Consider the following 16,408-nt stretch of genomic DNA (forward strand, 5'->3'; position numbering starts at 1 on the left):
TTAGGAGACTAGTCAGGTAGGGAAAAGATCATATTAACACTTAAATATATATGTACATAAACATATACATACATACATACACATATATGTGTGTGTGTACATAGACATACAGATATATATGTATATATGTGTGTGTATTTATCGGTATGTACACATTTGCAGTATGCAGTTGACCCTTGAAAAACATGTATTTAAACCATGCACGTCCGGTTACGCGCAGATTTTTTTCAATAAATATAGTACTTTTATTTTCATTTCACAGATCTTTAAATTGACTAAGTGTGGGGAAAAGTTTGTGTTCAATTAGAGATCACAATATGTGGAATCAAAAGAACTAGGGTTTGAGTCCTGATTCTATCCAGATTGTTTCAGTTTCCTGCCCTTGGATGAGTCATTTACCAATTCCTTTGTTTTTGAGACAGATTTAGCTTGACTACATGGGGGTCGGCACCCCTAACCCCCACATTGTTCACGGGTCAACTGTATACTGAGAATAGGCTCAACCGGGTTCTTTGAGATATTCAGCTGGTTACTACAAAACTCCTAACTGATCGCCTATGAATACCAGGTTTCAACTATAAAACTTATAAAATGGATTGTTTATCTAATCTGTGGAATATATTTGTTATAGGACATAGAATTTGTTCACCTAAATTAATATAAGTGAATTTATGTGTCTTGGGTTAACCTATCGCTATATAAATCACCTGGCCCTTTTTTTTTTTTTTTTTTTTTTTTTTTTTTGATAAATCAGAAAGCTCCCTACTTTCTGGGTCTCATCTTTTCCTCTGGTAGACTACAGAAATAAACAATACTTCTAACAAAGTTAATTCCAGACCTGATAAGGCGCCCTGGTCTGTACCACCATTTAGTTCTCAAAATTCATTCACATCTCCCTCATATATTCAACTTACCCCTTCTTTGTAAAGAAAGCCAGAGACAAATGCATTACTTAATTTCAATAGCTTCTGTAAATTTTGGTGTAGTTTCTCTACTATTTCTCTGAATGGTTTCTGATTTTTTTTTTTTACTATCTTTTTTGTTTAATTATAAGCCACCTTCGTTTCTATCTGGAAGTAGGCAAACAATAAATTTTAATAAATATCTTGAAAATTGGCTCAGTTAACCCCCCCCAAATTAAGAATGCACCCCTTTATAGGCAAAGATCAAGTGCCTATAAGTTAAGTTTGTTGTACTGGAAGGCTTACGCTTGGGCTGTTATTTGCAAGGTCCCCAGTAAGTATGACATTTATTGGGCTCAAAACAGTAACTGAGCTTGCATCTCATTTAAGAGCTTAGCCTAGGTGGGACCCTGATTTAATTGCTCTTCTTTTCTTGGTTTCAGGCTCCATTTATGCTCTGTGTTTTTGCTTTGGTATTTTCTCCCATTTACATTAAGGCTGGGGTGAGTATCCATTAGCACTTACTCTTTTCTTTACAATATTTTTTCTTACAAATACTGCATATGTACATAAAAACATCCTAGAGGGGGCTTCCCTAGTGGCACAGTGATTAAGAATCCGCCTGCCAATGCAGGGGACATGGGTTCGAGCTCTGGTCCTGGAGGATTCCACATGCCGCAGAGCAACTGAGCCCATGCGCCACAACTGCTGAGCTTGTGCTATTGAGCCGGCGTGCTGCGGCTGCTGAAGCCCGCGTGCCTAGAGCCTGTGCTCCGCAACAGGAGGGGCCGCCACAATCAGAAGCCTGCGCACCGCAGCGGAGAGTGGCCCCCCGCTCACCACAGCTAGAGAAAGCCCGCGCGCAACAACCAAGACCCAATGCAGCCAAAAATAAATTAATTAATTAAATTTAATTAAATTTTTAAAAAAACATCCTAGAGGACAGGTTAAACTTCTCAGTGTTCTGATCCTTGTACTGATTTCCCTAAATCTTAAGAAATGTCTGAAATAACGTCATTCTGACTGGTAAACAGAAGCCAGTAACTGCCTACTGTTTCACTCTGGACCTTACTCAAGAGTTCACTTCTTAAGGCTTTTATAGAAAACATTTTAAAACTTTGTTAAAAAATAAGACCTAAATTAAGAGAACAATTCTGTTAATGACTGGAAGACAACAGCCTAAAAATATTAGTTCTCCCTAAATCCAGAAGAAGATGTTTGAGGAACTTGACAAGCTGACTCTAAAATGTATGTAGGAGATAAGGGGACAAAGATGTCAGTGCCTGGCTGAGAGAGAACAAAGAAGAAACTGTCGAGGCCTAGCATCCACAGGGGTACGTGGCATGATGTCACCAACATGGCAGAATAAGAGTGTTCTGTCAAAGAACTCCAGTTTAGACTGTCACCCACAGGCGAGAGGGCCTTTGTGGAAGTACAGGAGTCATGCTGTTGGAAAAACAATACCCACGACTGGATGCATTGAAGAGGGTGAGAGGGACAGGTTCACTTTACCCATGTCACCACTCCCCCGAGGTGGCACAGCTCAGTGCCAAGAGAGACCTTCTTAGCCTGAGATTTGTCCCATGGGGAAGAGCGACAGCATGTAAGTGCCCAGCTACTCTAGCTGCACAGACTGCTGCCAAAAAGACCTACTTCTTTCTCACTCCATCTAGAATATTCAGGTGTGCTGTATGACCGGGGGTGGGGAGTGGCTGGGAGAGCAGCACTCAGGGCTCTCAGATGGCATCAAAGGAACACAAATCCTACTAACCCCCTTGCAAACTCTATCAGGAAGCCTGCCAGTAAGCCGGTGGGGGCTCTTCACTTGCAGATCTCCCCAGCTGGCCCTCAGACACCCCAACATTCTTCATGCCTCACCCACATATGCCTGCACCTTATGGCCAGCTCCCTTAGCTTACCTCCAGTTGTGGCAGTGTTGATTCCTGGCATAAAGCTAGTGAGCACACGTAGGAAGCCAGCCTGACCCTGTGGGATTGGGAAAGCACACAGACGAGCATTCAGCACCACCCTCAGTAAGGCAAGCAAACTGGAGGCTGTCAGCACTCAGCCTGGCTTTGTAGGATCAAGGAAGACATGTGAAGCAGGTGTATCCAAGGAAAGGTCTGAGAAAGCCTCAGAATCCCTAGCAGGACTGATGGAACGTATTTCTCTCCAAAAACCAGTCAGTAAAAACTGGAGGCGGTGACTGCTTCCTCAAATGCAGAAACAGCAACACAAGACTTCAAGGAACTTGAAAAATCGAGGAAACATGACACCACCAAAGGAACACAATAATTTTCCAGTAACCAACTCCAAAGATTTGCCTGATAAAAAGTTCAAGACAGTTGTTTGAAGGAAGCTCAGTGAGCTACAAGAAAACACAGGACAGCTCAGCGAAATAAGGAAAACAATATGTGAAAGAAATGAGAGGTTTAACAGAGAGATAGGAATCCTAACCATACAAATTCTGGAGCTGAATATTACAATGAATGAAATGGAAAATGCAACTGGGACATCAACAGCAGGCTTGGCAAAGCAGAAGAAAGATTCTGTGAACTCAATGATAGGTCATTTGAAATTACGCAGTCAGAGGAGAACAAAGGAAAAAGAGTGAAGAAAGCCTATGTGAGCTATGGGACACCATTAAAAGAAACAATCTACACATTACTGGCATCCCAGAAGGAGAAGAGAGGGAGAAGCAGGCAGAAAGCTTATTTAAAATGGAGAACTTCCCAAATCTGAGGAGAGATTTGGATATCCAAGATGACAAAGCTCATCGGTTCCCCTCCAAGTTTTAACCCCAAACTATCTTCTCCAAGACACATTATAATAAAACTGTCTGAAATCAAAGACAGAGACGAAATTTTAAAAGCAGGAAAAGACAAAAAATTCCTCACATACAAGGGAACCCCCATAAGGCTATCAGTGGATTTCTCAGCAGAAGGCTTGCAGGACAGGAGACAGTGAGATGATGTATTCAAAGTGGTAAAAGAAAAAGACTGCCAACCAAGAATACTTTATCTGGCAGAGTTGGTCTTCAGAAATGAAAGAGAAAAAAAGACTTTCTCAGACAAACCAAAGCTGGGGAAGTTCATCACCACTAGAGCTGCCTTATAAGAAATGTTGGAAGGAGTCTTCAAGCTGAAATGAAAGGATGCTAATTAGTAACATGAAAACATAGTAAGTAGATAGTCAAAATCAGACTACTCAAATACAGTAAGATGGTGGTACATTAACCACTTAACTCTAAAGGTTAAAGGACAAAAGTATTTTTTAAAAACCATAGCTACAATTATTTGTTAACAGATACATAATATAAAAAGAGGTAAATTGTGATATCAAAAACATTAAATGTCAGGCGGGAAGTAAAAGGGTAGAGTTTTCATATGCATTCAAAGTTATCACCTTGAAATAGACTCTTATATCTATGGAAGCCTCATGGTAACCACAAAGCAAAAAGCTATGCTAGATACACAAAAGAGAAAGGAGAGAACCAAAGCTTACTACTATGGAAAATCATTAATTCACAAAGGAAGATAGTAAGAGGGGAAGAAAGTAACAGGGAAACTACAAAACAGTTAGAAAACAACTACCAAGATGTCATTAGTAAGTCCTTACCTAGCAATAATTACTTTACATGTAAATGAATTGAATACTCCAATCAAAAGGCACAGAGTGGATGAATGGATTAAAACTTAGCATGGTGGGACTTCCCTGGTGGTCCACTGGTTAACACTTTGCCTTCCAATGCAGGGGGTGAAGGTTCGATCCCTGGTCGGGGAGCTAAGATCCCACATGCCTCATGGCCTGAAAACCAAAACATGAAACAGAAGCAATATTGTAACAAATTCAGTAAAATGGTCCACATCAAAAAAATCTTTAAAAAAAGAATTAGCATGGTGACTATCATTAACAATACTGTATTATACACTTAAAAGTTGCTAAGAGAGTAAATCTTAAATGTTCTCACCACAAAAAAGTGGCAGTTATGTGGGGTGATGGAGATAGTAACTTAAACTTACTGTGCTAATCATTTTGCAATATATACATGTATCAGATCACATCACATACCTTAAACTTTTATGATGTATGTCATAGCTCAATAAATCTGGAAAAAAGTAAATAAAGTGTATGTAGAAGAGCAAAAGCATAAGAATAGCAAAGACATTCCTATCAAAGAAAAATAAGAAGAACTTATCTTACCAAATAGCATGACTTACTATAAAGCTGTAGTAATTAAGACAGTTTGGTATTGGCACAAGGATAAACACATTGACACAAGAGAGAGTGAAAAAGCCCAGATACACTCATATGTATGAACACCTGATTTATGACATAGACGGCATTGCAGATGACTGAGGAAAGGAGGATCAATTGGTTATCATACGAAAAAAATAAAATTAGATCCCTATTCTACACAAAAAGAATTTTGGATTGATTAAAGGCTTAAATAGGAAAGGCAAAAATTCGTCTAACTTTTATAAGAAAGTAAAAAATATCTTTATATCCTTGAGGTATGGAAGGATTTTAAAATAATATACAAAAATCCCAAATCTCTGGCTAACCACTAAAGTACACAGGCATACCTGAGACCCCAGGGAGCCCAGCCAAAAAAAGATCTGTCTTGCAAAGACAGGACTGTTCCTGGAGAGCTTTGTGAGTTTGCTGTGCCAGTGACTGAGCACATTCCCCAGCCCGCACAGGGCAGGCAGTGGAAGACAGAAGTCTTGCTAGTTGGAGGTATCAAGGACATAATTGAGGGCTGGCAAAGCAACCCGAAACTTAGGAGGGGAGCTCCAAAAACAAGGGAGCCAAAGAGAGGGTTAGTCCCCAAATCTCAGTATAAATTCTGCCCAAACCCTTGACTGACTGCCAGGCTACTCAAGTGCAGGGAAAACCTTCAGAGGACCAGGCTAAGTCAGCAGCAGCTGGAAGCTGGAAAACCAAGTGGAGACCTCAGCTTCTGCACTGCAGGGTGGGGGTCAGGGTGGCATGGAAGATATGGTAGTCTGAGTCCAGACACATTCAGTCCCTACTCAAACAAGAGCACTAATCCTCGGAAGAACAAAACGGATTCTAGAGTGCTACATCATATTATCTATGATGGCCAGTCTTCAACCAAGAATTATTAGATATGCAAAGAAATGGGAAAATAAACATGACCCACACTCAGGGAGAAAAAAAGCAATAAGTAGGTGCTGACTCTGAGCAGGCCCAGATGTAGATTTAACAAAACAAAGACTTCAACTTGCTATTATAAATGTATTCCAAAATGTAAAGGAAAATGTGATATTAATGAGTGAACAAATAGGGCCTCTCAACAGAGAAACTGGAACTGTAGAAAAGAACCAAGTCGGGACTTCCCTGGTAGCGCAGTGGTTAAGAATATGCCTGACAGTGCAGGGGACATGGGTTCGATCCCTGGTCTAGGAAGATCCCACATACCGTGGAGCAACTAAGCCTGTGTGCCAGAACTACTGAGCCTGCACCACGACTACTGAAGCCTGTGCGCCTAGAGCCCATGCTCCGCAACAAGAGAAGCCACCGCTATGAGAAGCCTGCACACCACAGTGAAGAGTACCCCCTGCTCATGGCAACTAGAGAAAGCCCGCACACAGCAATGAAGACCCAATGCAGCCAAAAATAAAAAAAATAAAAATAATAAAAAATAAAAGTAAAAACCAAAAAAACAAGTCAAAATTCTCAAGTTGAAAAACATAGTAGCTGAAATGAAGACTTCACAAGAGGGGTTTAACAGCACAATTAAGATGGCAAAAGAGAGAATCAGTGAACTTGAAGATAAGAATTACTCAGGATAAAGAACAGAGGAGAAAAAACTGAAGAAAAAGGAACAAAACCTCAGAGACCTGCAATACAATATCAGTCGATCAGACATGTAATTGGAGTCCCAGAAAGAGAAGAGAAAGAGGCAGAAAAAAATTTTTGAAGAAATAATAACTGAAAATATATCCTTTGCTGGAAAATGTTAATTTACAGATTCAAAATGCTTGACAAACACTAAATAGAATAAACACAAAGAAAACTACACATAGGTTTACATCACAGTCAAACTGCTAAAAGCAAAGATAAAGAGAAGATTTTGAAATTGGTAAAAGAAAAGCAACACATTACATGCAGGGAAACAATGATACAGTTAATAGACGACTTCTCATCAGATACAGTGGAGACCAGAAAACATCAGAATGACATAGTTGGATGCTGAATGGAAGAAAAAGCTGTCAACCGAGAATTCTATACCCAGCAAAAGTATTCTTTAAAAATGAAGATGAGGGGTTTCCCTGGTGGCGCAGTGCTTGAGAGTCCGCCTGCCGATGCAGGGGACACGGGTTCGTGTCCCGGTCCGGGAAGATCCCACATGCCGCGGAGCGGCTAGGCCCGTGAGCCATGGCCGCTGAGCCTGCGCGTCCGGAGCCTGTGCTCTGCAACAGAAGAGGCCACAACAGTGAGAGGCCCGCGTAGCGCAAAAAAAAAAAAAAAAATGAAGATGAAATATATATAAATAGGGCTTCCCTGGTGGCGCAGTGGTTAAGAATCTGCCTGCCAATGCAGGGGACATGGGTTCGAGTCCTGGTCCAGGAAGATCCCACATGCTGCAGAGCAACTAAGCCTGTGCGCCTAGAGCCCTGTGCTCCACAACGGGAAAGGCCGCCACAATGAGGGGCCTGCGCACCGCAACAAAGAGTGGCCCCCGCTCGCTGCAACTAGAGAGAGCCCACGCACAGTAACAAAGACCCAACGCAGCCAAAAATAAATTAAATAAATAAATTTAAAAAGAAAAGAAATATATATAAATATTGAATCATTATGTTGTACACCTGAAACCAATGTAAGGTGATAAGTCACTTACACTTCAATTAAAAAAAGAACTTATTGCAAAAAAAATTTTTTTGAAGGTTATTGGGTAGGTAAAAATTTCTTAGGACACAAAAACCACAAACCATAAAGGAAGAAATTGATATATTGGACTTCAAAGTAAAATTTTAAACTTTAACTCTTAGAAGTATATTTTTAAGAAAGTGAAAAGTCAAGCTAGAGACTGGGAAGGAATATTTGTAGAACATACTGACAGTAAAAGACTTATATCCTGAATATACATATTTTTTAAAACTCTTAAAGCTTAACAGCAAGAAGACATTTCACCAAAGAAAATATACAGATGGCAAATAATCACATGAAAAGATGTTCACTATCACTGACCGTTAGGAAAATGCTACTTAAAATCAGATCCCGTGCACACCCACTAGAATGGCTGAGATTAAAAGGACTGATGCTACCAAGAGCTGGAGAGGTTGTGGAGCCCCTGGGGCCCGTACCTTTCTGGAGGGAACGTTGGAAAACAGGTTGGCAGTTTCTTACCCAGTTACACCTTAGGATCTAGCCGTTCTGTTCCTGGGTGTGGCACTTCACCCCACCCCAGAGAAATGAAGACGCACGTCCACACACAGACTGATACAGGAAGTTTTAGTCCTAACAGACGAACCTAGAAATAATCTGAATTGGGACAGACAGCACGTGACATGGTACTAGGTGGCACCGAGGAGCCGTCGAGTGACAGCACGGGTGAGAAGCAGGATGTGGTACCAGGTGAAAGTAGCAGGACATAGAAGTGCACACACTCTTTTTTTTGGTGGGGGGGTGCATTTATTCTTTATTGATTATGGATACTTTCCTTACTAGCCATATGCATTAAAAGAAAATTGTGAACCAGTAAAATAAGCCAGACAGAGAAACAAATATTGCATGATATTAATTATATGTGGAATCTTAAAAAAAATGTCGAACTCATAGAAACACACAACAGAATGGTGGTTGCCAGGGTTGGGTTGTGGAGGAAATAGGAAGGTCTGCTGGTCCCAAAGGGAAGTTCATGAGTGATTTGTGAGCAGGGACTCTGGTGGTTCTGTGACCATTCACACTGGTTTCCCCGGAGCTGTGTGACTCCATGGGTTTGAGCTCCAAGGAAGGCGAGTCTGGCGACAGCTGGTTTTCCAAGACTGACAGCTGGTTTTCCAAGACTGGGGTGGTGAGGGTCTTGGCCGCACGCCCTTGGGGGCTTAGCAGGGTGTTAGAAATGCCTTATATTTTGAACGTGGTAGTGATCACACAACTGTATACATTTTCCCAAACTCATCAAACTTTACACTTAAAATGGGATAATTTTACTGTGTGTAAACCATGGCTCGTAAAACTTAAAAACATACACTTGTGGAGAGGGCATTAAAATTGTGGAAGGCTTTGTCTGCCGTGCAGTCTAAAGCTTGCAGTTGTGAAGCCATAATCCCAGGAAAATCACCTCAGGTTGTGACGGATTTTGAGATAAAGTCTTTAAAAAGTAATTAAGTTAAAATGAGGTCGTTAGGGTGGGTCCTAATCCAGCATGACTTTATGAGATGAGTATATTGGACACAGACATGTACAGAGGGAAGGATGAGCAGACGCAGTGGGGAGATGGTCTCAGCCAGCCGAGGAGACAGGCCTGGCATGCATCCTTCCTCACGGCCCCGTGAGAACCAGCCCCGGACACCGCGAGCTGCCAGCCCCCAGAGCTACAGAGCAATGCGTTTCTGTTGTGTGAGCCACTCTGTCGTACTTTTTGACGGCAGCCCTGGCAAACTAATACGAGTAGTGAGTGTGAAACAGCTTAGAGCCTGACTGAGAAGTCAGCCGTGTGTGGCAGCATATGATTAAGAACCAAATGAAGAGGAAATGAATAAAAGCTCCAGGTGTTTAGGAGGGGGCGTGTGGTCCCTGCCAAGCCCCCAGCTAAGGCTGCAGAAAGCAGATGGGATTTGCATGTGTGAGGTGGGGGAACAAGAGCACAGGAGCATATTCGGGACTGGAGGTGGGATGGTATTCAGTTACCACTGGTTTATTCACTGCCGTGAGCCAGGCACTGTGCTAGGAGCCAGGCATCTGATGAGCGAAGAGCACACTCCCTGCCACCGGGCACACACAGCGTGAGATGGTGGAGGTAGAAATGAGCAGGGCGGTCTGGGGCACCAGCTCACACACGAGAGGCATTGGCGCAGAGGACCAGGTGCGAGAGCTGTGGAGTCAAGTTGTGTCTCCCTTGAGCCCTTGGTATATTCGTAGTATGTGATAAAAACATTTGATTTTGCTCTATGATTATTTCATGAAAGTGATTTGTCATCGTTTGACATATTCAATTAGCTGCATTTACTTCTGCTTTCCAAAGGTTGAACAGGAAGCTAAATTCCAAGCTTCTTGAAGACAGCGGTTTTGCCTCTTCTTTCCTAGTTCTCCCATCTTAACAGGGGTCCGTGTAATGCAAAGCGAGAGTCGGTGACCCTGCACCTGGTACTCCTGGGCCGCTCCCACCGTCAGCCGCATCCCCGTGACAGCCAGCACCTTGTGAGCGCTCTGCCTGACGGTGGCTTCTCTTGTTGCTCCTACAGGTAGTAACATTGCCCAAATATTTGAGGAAGAGGTTTGGTGGCTACTGGAACCAGTTCCTCCTCACTATTCTGTACTTATTCCTTTATATCTTCAGTAAGATCTCGGTGAGTTGTGTAAAAGCCAGCCCAAGGAAGAAAAACACAAAAAAATCGATAGGCAGGACTATGCTAGGTTTGTCGCAGCAGTTCACTCTGGGGCCTCATAAGTTACTTGTCAGCCTCTGCTGTCTAAGCTAAAGTGGAGAAAAAATAGCTTAATGATACACAAAATGAAAGGCAGAGGCATCTTCTTTGCCTCCCAAGCCTGGGTTACAGGCCCCTCCTGTGTGTTCCCAGAGAACGCTGGGCGTCATGTCATCAGGTGATGCCACTCCCCTGCTGGAAACAATCCAGGCACCCCACCACCCTTACAAGAGAACTGAACCTCGTGTTATGAGCTGTGAAGCCTTCCTACCCTGGCCCTTCCTCTGGCCTCGTCTCCTCCCCTGTACTCGCCATGTTGTTTCTCAAATCCAGCAAGCTTATTCCCACTTGAAGCCCTTGACACCTGCTCTGTACTGTGTCTGGAATGTTCTTCCCCCAGATTTTTGAAATGTCACTTCCTGGAAGAGGCCTTCCTCGGATGTGCCTAGTCAGTCTCTACTCCATTACTGTTTCTGTTTCCTTTGTAATACATGCCACCATGTGAGAGAATTTATCTGTTTCCTTGCTTGTTATCTGTCTTCTCCACTCTGGTGCAAGCTTCTTGAGCCCCGGGCCCTTTCCTGGCTTGCTCCCTGCAATCCCCCTCTGCTGAGAGCATGGTTAGCACATAAGGCACTTGACAGGTGTTTTTTTTGAATGACTGAATGAGTGTCACTTATCACACTGCATGGAAATTGCCTATTTGGTGGCCTATCTCCTTCATTAAACATAAGGTACTTGAAGACAGTGACTGAGTTTTGGTAACCCTTGGATCTCCTGAACCCTGCCGAGTATCTACCACATGGCTGGTGCTCAGTAAACATTCGGTGTGTAAATGTTGGGTGTTGGGAGAACCTCTGCCCATTGTATCCCTGGCTGTGGAGACCAGAATACCAAAGCATGAGGTTAGCCAGTAAATGACGTGCAGGTGCTTCAGAGTCATTGTCAACGAAGCCTGGGGTTAACAAACCCAGCCCGCAGGCCAGTCGGACTAGTGATCTGCTTTGCACAGTCCTTGAGCTAAGAATGGTTTTTACAGTTTTAAAGAGTGGTAAAAAAACAGAAATGGTCTGTGTGTCACAAAGCCTACAGCATTTACCATCTTCCCTTTACAGAAAAAGCTTGCCAGTCCCTGATAAGCAGCCCCCTCTGCCTTTCCCACTGGCGGAACTGCAGGAACAGCTCGCTCCCTGGGCACACTCCCCACTCTGAGGCTCCAAGGAGGAAGAGGCTAAGTTGCATTAACTTAGCCCAATGCTTAAAGGTCCTGACCTTGGCTGAACTCATGGGGCACCAGCAGTGTTGCCCAACAGAACTTGGGTAGACCTCACCCGGTGTCCACTAGGAATGGAGTGGACGTGCTGACTTCAGATGGCCTCTGAGGTCAGCGTCTTTATGGGACAGCTGTTGATAGAGCTGGAAATGAAAGTGCAGCCTGCTATGTTTGTACCCATTTCAGGTGGAGATCTGCACTGGCGCCATGTTCATGAGGCTGGTTTTGGGGTTGGATGTTTACCTGGCCACCGTAGTCTTGCTGTCAGTTACTGGCATTTATGGCATCACAGGTGAGGTTACTCTAACCCCACAGGTATTTGTGTTGACACAAAAGCTCTACTTCTTATTGAAGTCCTAAAGACATTGAGACAGGGATCTCCAGCTTTTGCATTTTCCCTGAGTCTGTAAGTCACATTGCTGAGGCCTGAAAGGGCCAAACGCTGAAAATAATTGAGGCAGGGGTGCCCGAGTTGTGCCCTGCTCCTGGAAATCGTATCAGACTGGCAGGGGCTTTCCAAGAGGATTGACAGGGCCGGCAGTGTTTGGGGTGGGGCAGGCCTCACACTGAAGTCTGCTTGGTGAAGGGGTGAAGGAGCGGGAGCACAGAAAGGGACTGAGAGGAGGAGCTGCTTCAGGGCATCCTGGTTACCTGGTAACCTGGTCAGGCCATCAGATGGGATCACTTAGGCAGACAATTCAAATTTGGAATGTTGATCCCGTCTTGGGCTAATGCTATGTAGCATGATACGTGGCATCATAACCTTGGGTAGTGGCAGCTCCCCATCAGCCACGCATCCACGAGGTGAACAGCCGTTCTCTACCCAGACAGCCACTCTGTTTTTCTCTTTCAGTACAGTATTCAATAAATTACATGAGATGGTCAACATTGTATTATAAAATAGGCTTTGTGTTAATGAATTTGCCCAACTGTAAGCTAATGTAAGTGTTCTGAGCACATTTAAGGCAGACCAGGCTAAGCTATGATGTTCAGTAGGTGAGATGTAGTAAATGCATTTTCGACTTAATAATATTTTCAGCTTACAATGGGCTTATCAGGATGTAACCCCATCATAAGTCAAGGAAGACCTGTATACTTTTTTGCTTAGGAAAACTACCAGATTTTCATTTATCCAAAATGGGAAGTAAAAGGAAATTGGGATATAAAAGAGCAAGATAAGAATCCAACAACAGATCATGAAGGCTGTTCAAGAGAGAAAACAGGGTGTATCTAGTCTAAGCATAAGCAGTTGTAAGGCCCACTGAGCTCAGGACGGAGGTGTGGGTGTGGAGACAGGCAGACCCGAGTGTGTGGACCAGGCATGCAGAGTAACTTCCCACAGAGTCAGGCGTGGCTCTCCTTTCCCTTTCTCTTGCCTATTCAGGTGGTTTTGCGGCTGCAGTTTATACTGATATCTTACATGCTGGCGTTGTGGTTCTGGGCTCAGTCTTGTTAATGGGCTATGGTAAGTAAATCTGGAGAGCAGTGGGCACTGTGGGTGGACTCTTTGAATCTGACAGCTGTCTGGGGCCATTTCAGCACCTTCCTCTCACAGATGAGGAGACCGAGGCCCTCAGAACCCACGAGCGTTGTCTAAGGTCATGCCCGCATCAGGAGAAGGAGGAGTTGAGGAGTAGGAGGGGTGATGACAAACTCAAGCACTTTGAACAGCGGTCAAGAGTGGCCCACCACACTCATCCCCACTCTGTGCCTCTGTCCATGCTCTTCCTCTCCAGTCAGAAGCCCCTCTCCCTTTTGTCTACTCAGTTAAATCCATCTCTCAGGGTCAACAGAAGATCCACCCCTGAGTGTGTGATTCCATGATTGTTCTACCTCTACGTCTTTGTTCTCTGGACTTGTATCACTACCACACAACGTGACTTTTTTTTTTGATGGTACATACCTTGATTGTTCATTGTGTCACATAAATAAGTCATACCCCCCAGGTCCAAACCTTCTTAAGAACCAGAGCCATTGTATCCTTCACACAATGAGTCTGATGCACATGGTAGGTGCTTAGTGAGTAAGACGAATGAAAATAATAGCTGATATAAATTGAGAATCAGATACCATGCAGGCATTTATCTATATTGCCTCATTAAATGATCACAGTCATCATGAGGCATAACTACTTTTATTATCCTCATTTTACTGATGAGGAAGCTGAGTTACTCAGTTAAGTAACTTGTTCATGAAACACACCAAGAGTAGAGCTCAGAGCTGGGTCCCTCTAACACCGAAGCCCCCGATATTTGAATAGCATATTACCGTACCTGTAGTGACAATTACACTCACCTTCAAGTGGAGGTTTCCTCCCACTAGCTAGGAGTAGCCTTAGTGAGGTTGGCGGTACCCACTGTTCCATGAGTCAGAGATTGGTCTTGCAGAAACCTAGAAGGAAAAGCTCTTGGCTCAGGTATGGAAAAATTATTGAAATGATATGCTAGTTCAGTTGAAGGGTTATGGTTCCATAGAGCATGTTGTTGAGCCTCATGGAAGGAGAACAGATAGACTCACACAGAATCACAAACCTCAGTCTTACCATTCAGTAAGCATTAGTGCTCCATGAAGTATACTCAATGCTGTGTTGCTGGGACACAAAATACATGTCAGGCATGCTCCAAGGAATTTTGTAATGAGCTGGGAAACAATCACTGATTTGAGTGACACAACTATAAACTATAAAACTTTCTAAGCCATTGTGTTTGCTTAATGTTAATGGTAAATATCAACTTCATTAAAACTTGCCAAGACCATCCCAATACTTGAGAATGATATCCAATTAAACTTTAGGGGCAGGTGGAATATTCCATTTAATTTTAGCAATTATATCTCTAAATAATTATATATCATTTACTGTTATAGACTGAATGTTTGTATCCCCCCAAAATTCATAAGTTGAAATCCTAACCTCCAATGTGATGGTATTGGGAGTTGGGGCCTTTGGGAGGCGGTTAGGTCATGAGGGAAGAACCTTCACGAATGGCATTAGTGCCCTTATAAAAGAGACCCCAGAGAGCTCCCTCGACCCTTCTGCCACATGAGGACACAGTGAGAAGATGGCCAACACCCTGTCAGCCAGCACCTTGATCTTGGACTTCCCAGCCTCCAGAACTGTGGGAAGTAAGCCATTCACTATATGGTATTTTGTTATAGCAGCCCGAACAGACTAAGACATTTTCTGAGAAATTTAATGGGATTTTCTTTTTACCAGAGTATTCATGCTAGTTCTTTTGATAAGTAAACTATTTGGGAGAGGCATTGTTTTCCTTTAAAAATATACAAGAACTTGTACATCCAAGTGAATGTTGCCTTCAAACAAGTCACCGTGGGAACCTGTGCACATACAATTTTATTTTTTTATTTCTAATTTTTAGGTAAGGTAAACAAAACAAAAGGGTACACAGTGAAATATTTACCACCCTCAGTTTCGTAATTTGACTCCCCAGAGCCAACCAGTATCATAAGTTTTGTGTACATCCTTCCAGAGACGGTCTTCATATGTACAAGCAAACCTTGGAGATATTGTGGGTTTGGTTCCAGACTACAGCAATGAAGCAAATACCACAATAAAGCAAGTCACATGAATTTTTTGGTTTCCCAGTGCATATAAACTTATGTTTACACTATACTGTAGCCTGTTAAGTGTACAATAGCATTATGTCTAAAAACAAGGCACATACCTTAATTTTAAAATAATGCTGTTGGAAAAATGGCACTTATAGACTTGATTGTTTCAGGGTTGCCACAGACCTTCAATTTGTAAAAAAGAAAAAAACAACCAAAAAAACCACATGGTATCTGCAAAGTGCAGTAAAGCAAAACACAATAAAATGAGATATGCCTGTACAAATATTTTTTTTTCTCTGTGAGATATATATCTTAATAGAATCAGAACATTTTAAAGCCTGTTTTTCCACCACTGGAACTATATCTTAGGCAAATTTCTATATAAGCAAATAGAGATCTACTGCATCTTTTCTGCTTTTGTATTTGTAATAAACTTTTTATTGAAAAGTGCACAAATCAAAGTGGATAGCTAGATGAAGTATCACAAAGTGAACACACTCTGGTAGCCAGCACCCAGTTCAAGAAGTTGTCTTTTTGTTTCCTTTTCCAAACTTTATACTTTCGTTTCTTTTTCTTGCCTTATTACACTGGCCAGGACCTTTAGTACAGTATTGAAGACAAGAAGTCCTCCTTGTCTCATTCCCAATTTAGAGGGAAAGCTTTGAATATTTCACCATTAAGTAAAATGTTTGCTGTCAATTTTTTGTAGATATTTTTTGTCATACTAACAAAAGTTCCCTTCTATTCCTAGTTTACTAAGATTGTTTATCATGAGCAGGTTTTGAATTGTATCAAATGTTTTTCCACATTACTGAGGTGATTATATTATTTTTCTCCTTTTTCTTTTAACACAGTTAATTACATTGACTTGGTTTTGAGTGTTAACCTTGCATTCCTGTATTTGTCAAGAGATACCTCAATTTCCTCTCCAAAGTGGCAATTTTAACTTATATTCTCAGAAATGTATGAGAATATGTGTTTCTTAACCTCCCAGCCAACACTTGATGTTTTTGTGTTTTTTTTAATTTTTAAAAAAGTTTTAT

General features: G+C 42.4%; 1 protein-coding gene across 1 annotated transcript in view; it reads left to right on the plus strand.

The window, feature by feature from the left end:
* LOC101329048 (sodium/glucose cotransporter 1-like) overlaps positions 1-16,408 on the plus strand; it is a 62,117-nt gene that overhangs the window by 14,697 nt on the left and 31,012 nt on the right. Inside the window, 4 exon segments of the mRNA XM_033837916.1 lie at positions 1,346-1,405; positions 10,340-10,444; positions 11,982-12,087; positions 13,180-13,260. Coding sequence (XP_033693807.1) covers positions 1,346-1,405; positions 10,340-10,444; positions 11,982-12,087; positions 13,180-13,260 — 352 coding nt within the window.

Source organism: Tursiops truncatus, chromosome 13 (genome assembly GCF_011762595.2).
Source record: "Tursiops truncatus isolate mTurTru1 chromosome 13, mTurTru1.mat.Y, whole genome shotgun sequence".
Lineage (NCBI taxonomy): Eukaryota > Metazoa > Chordata > Mammalia > Artiodactyla > Delphinidae > Tursiops > Tursiops truncatus.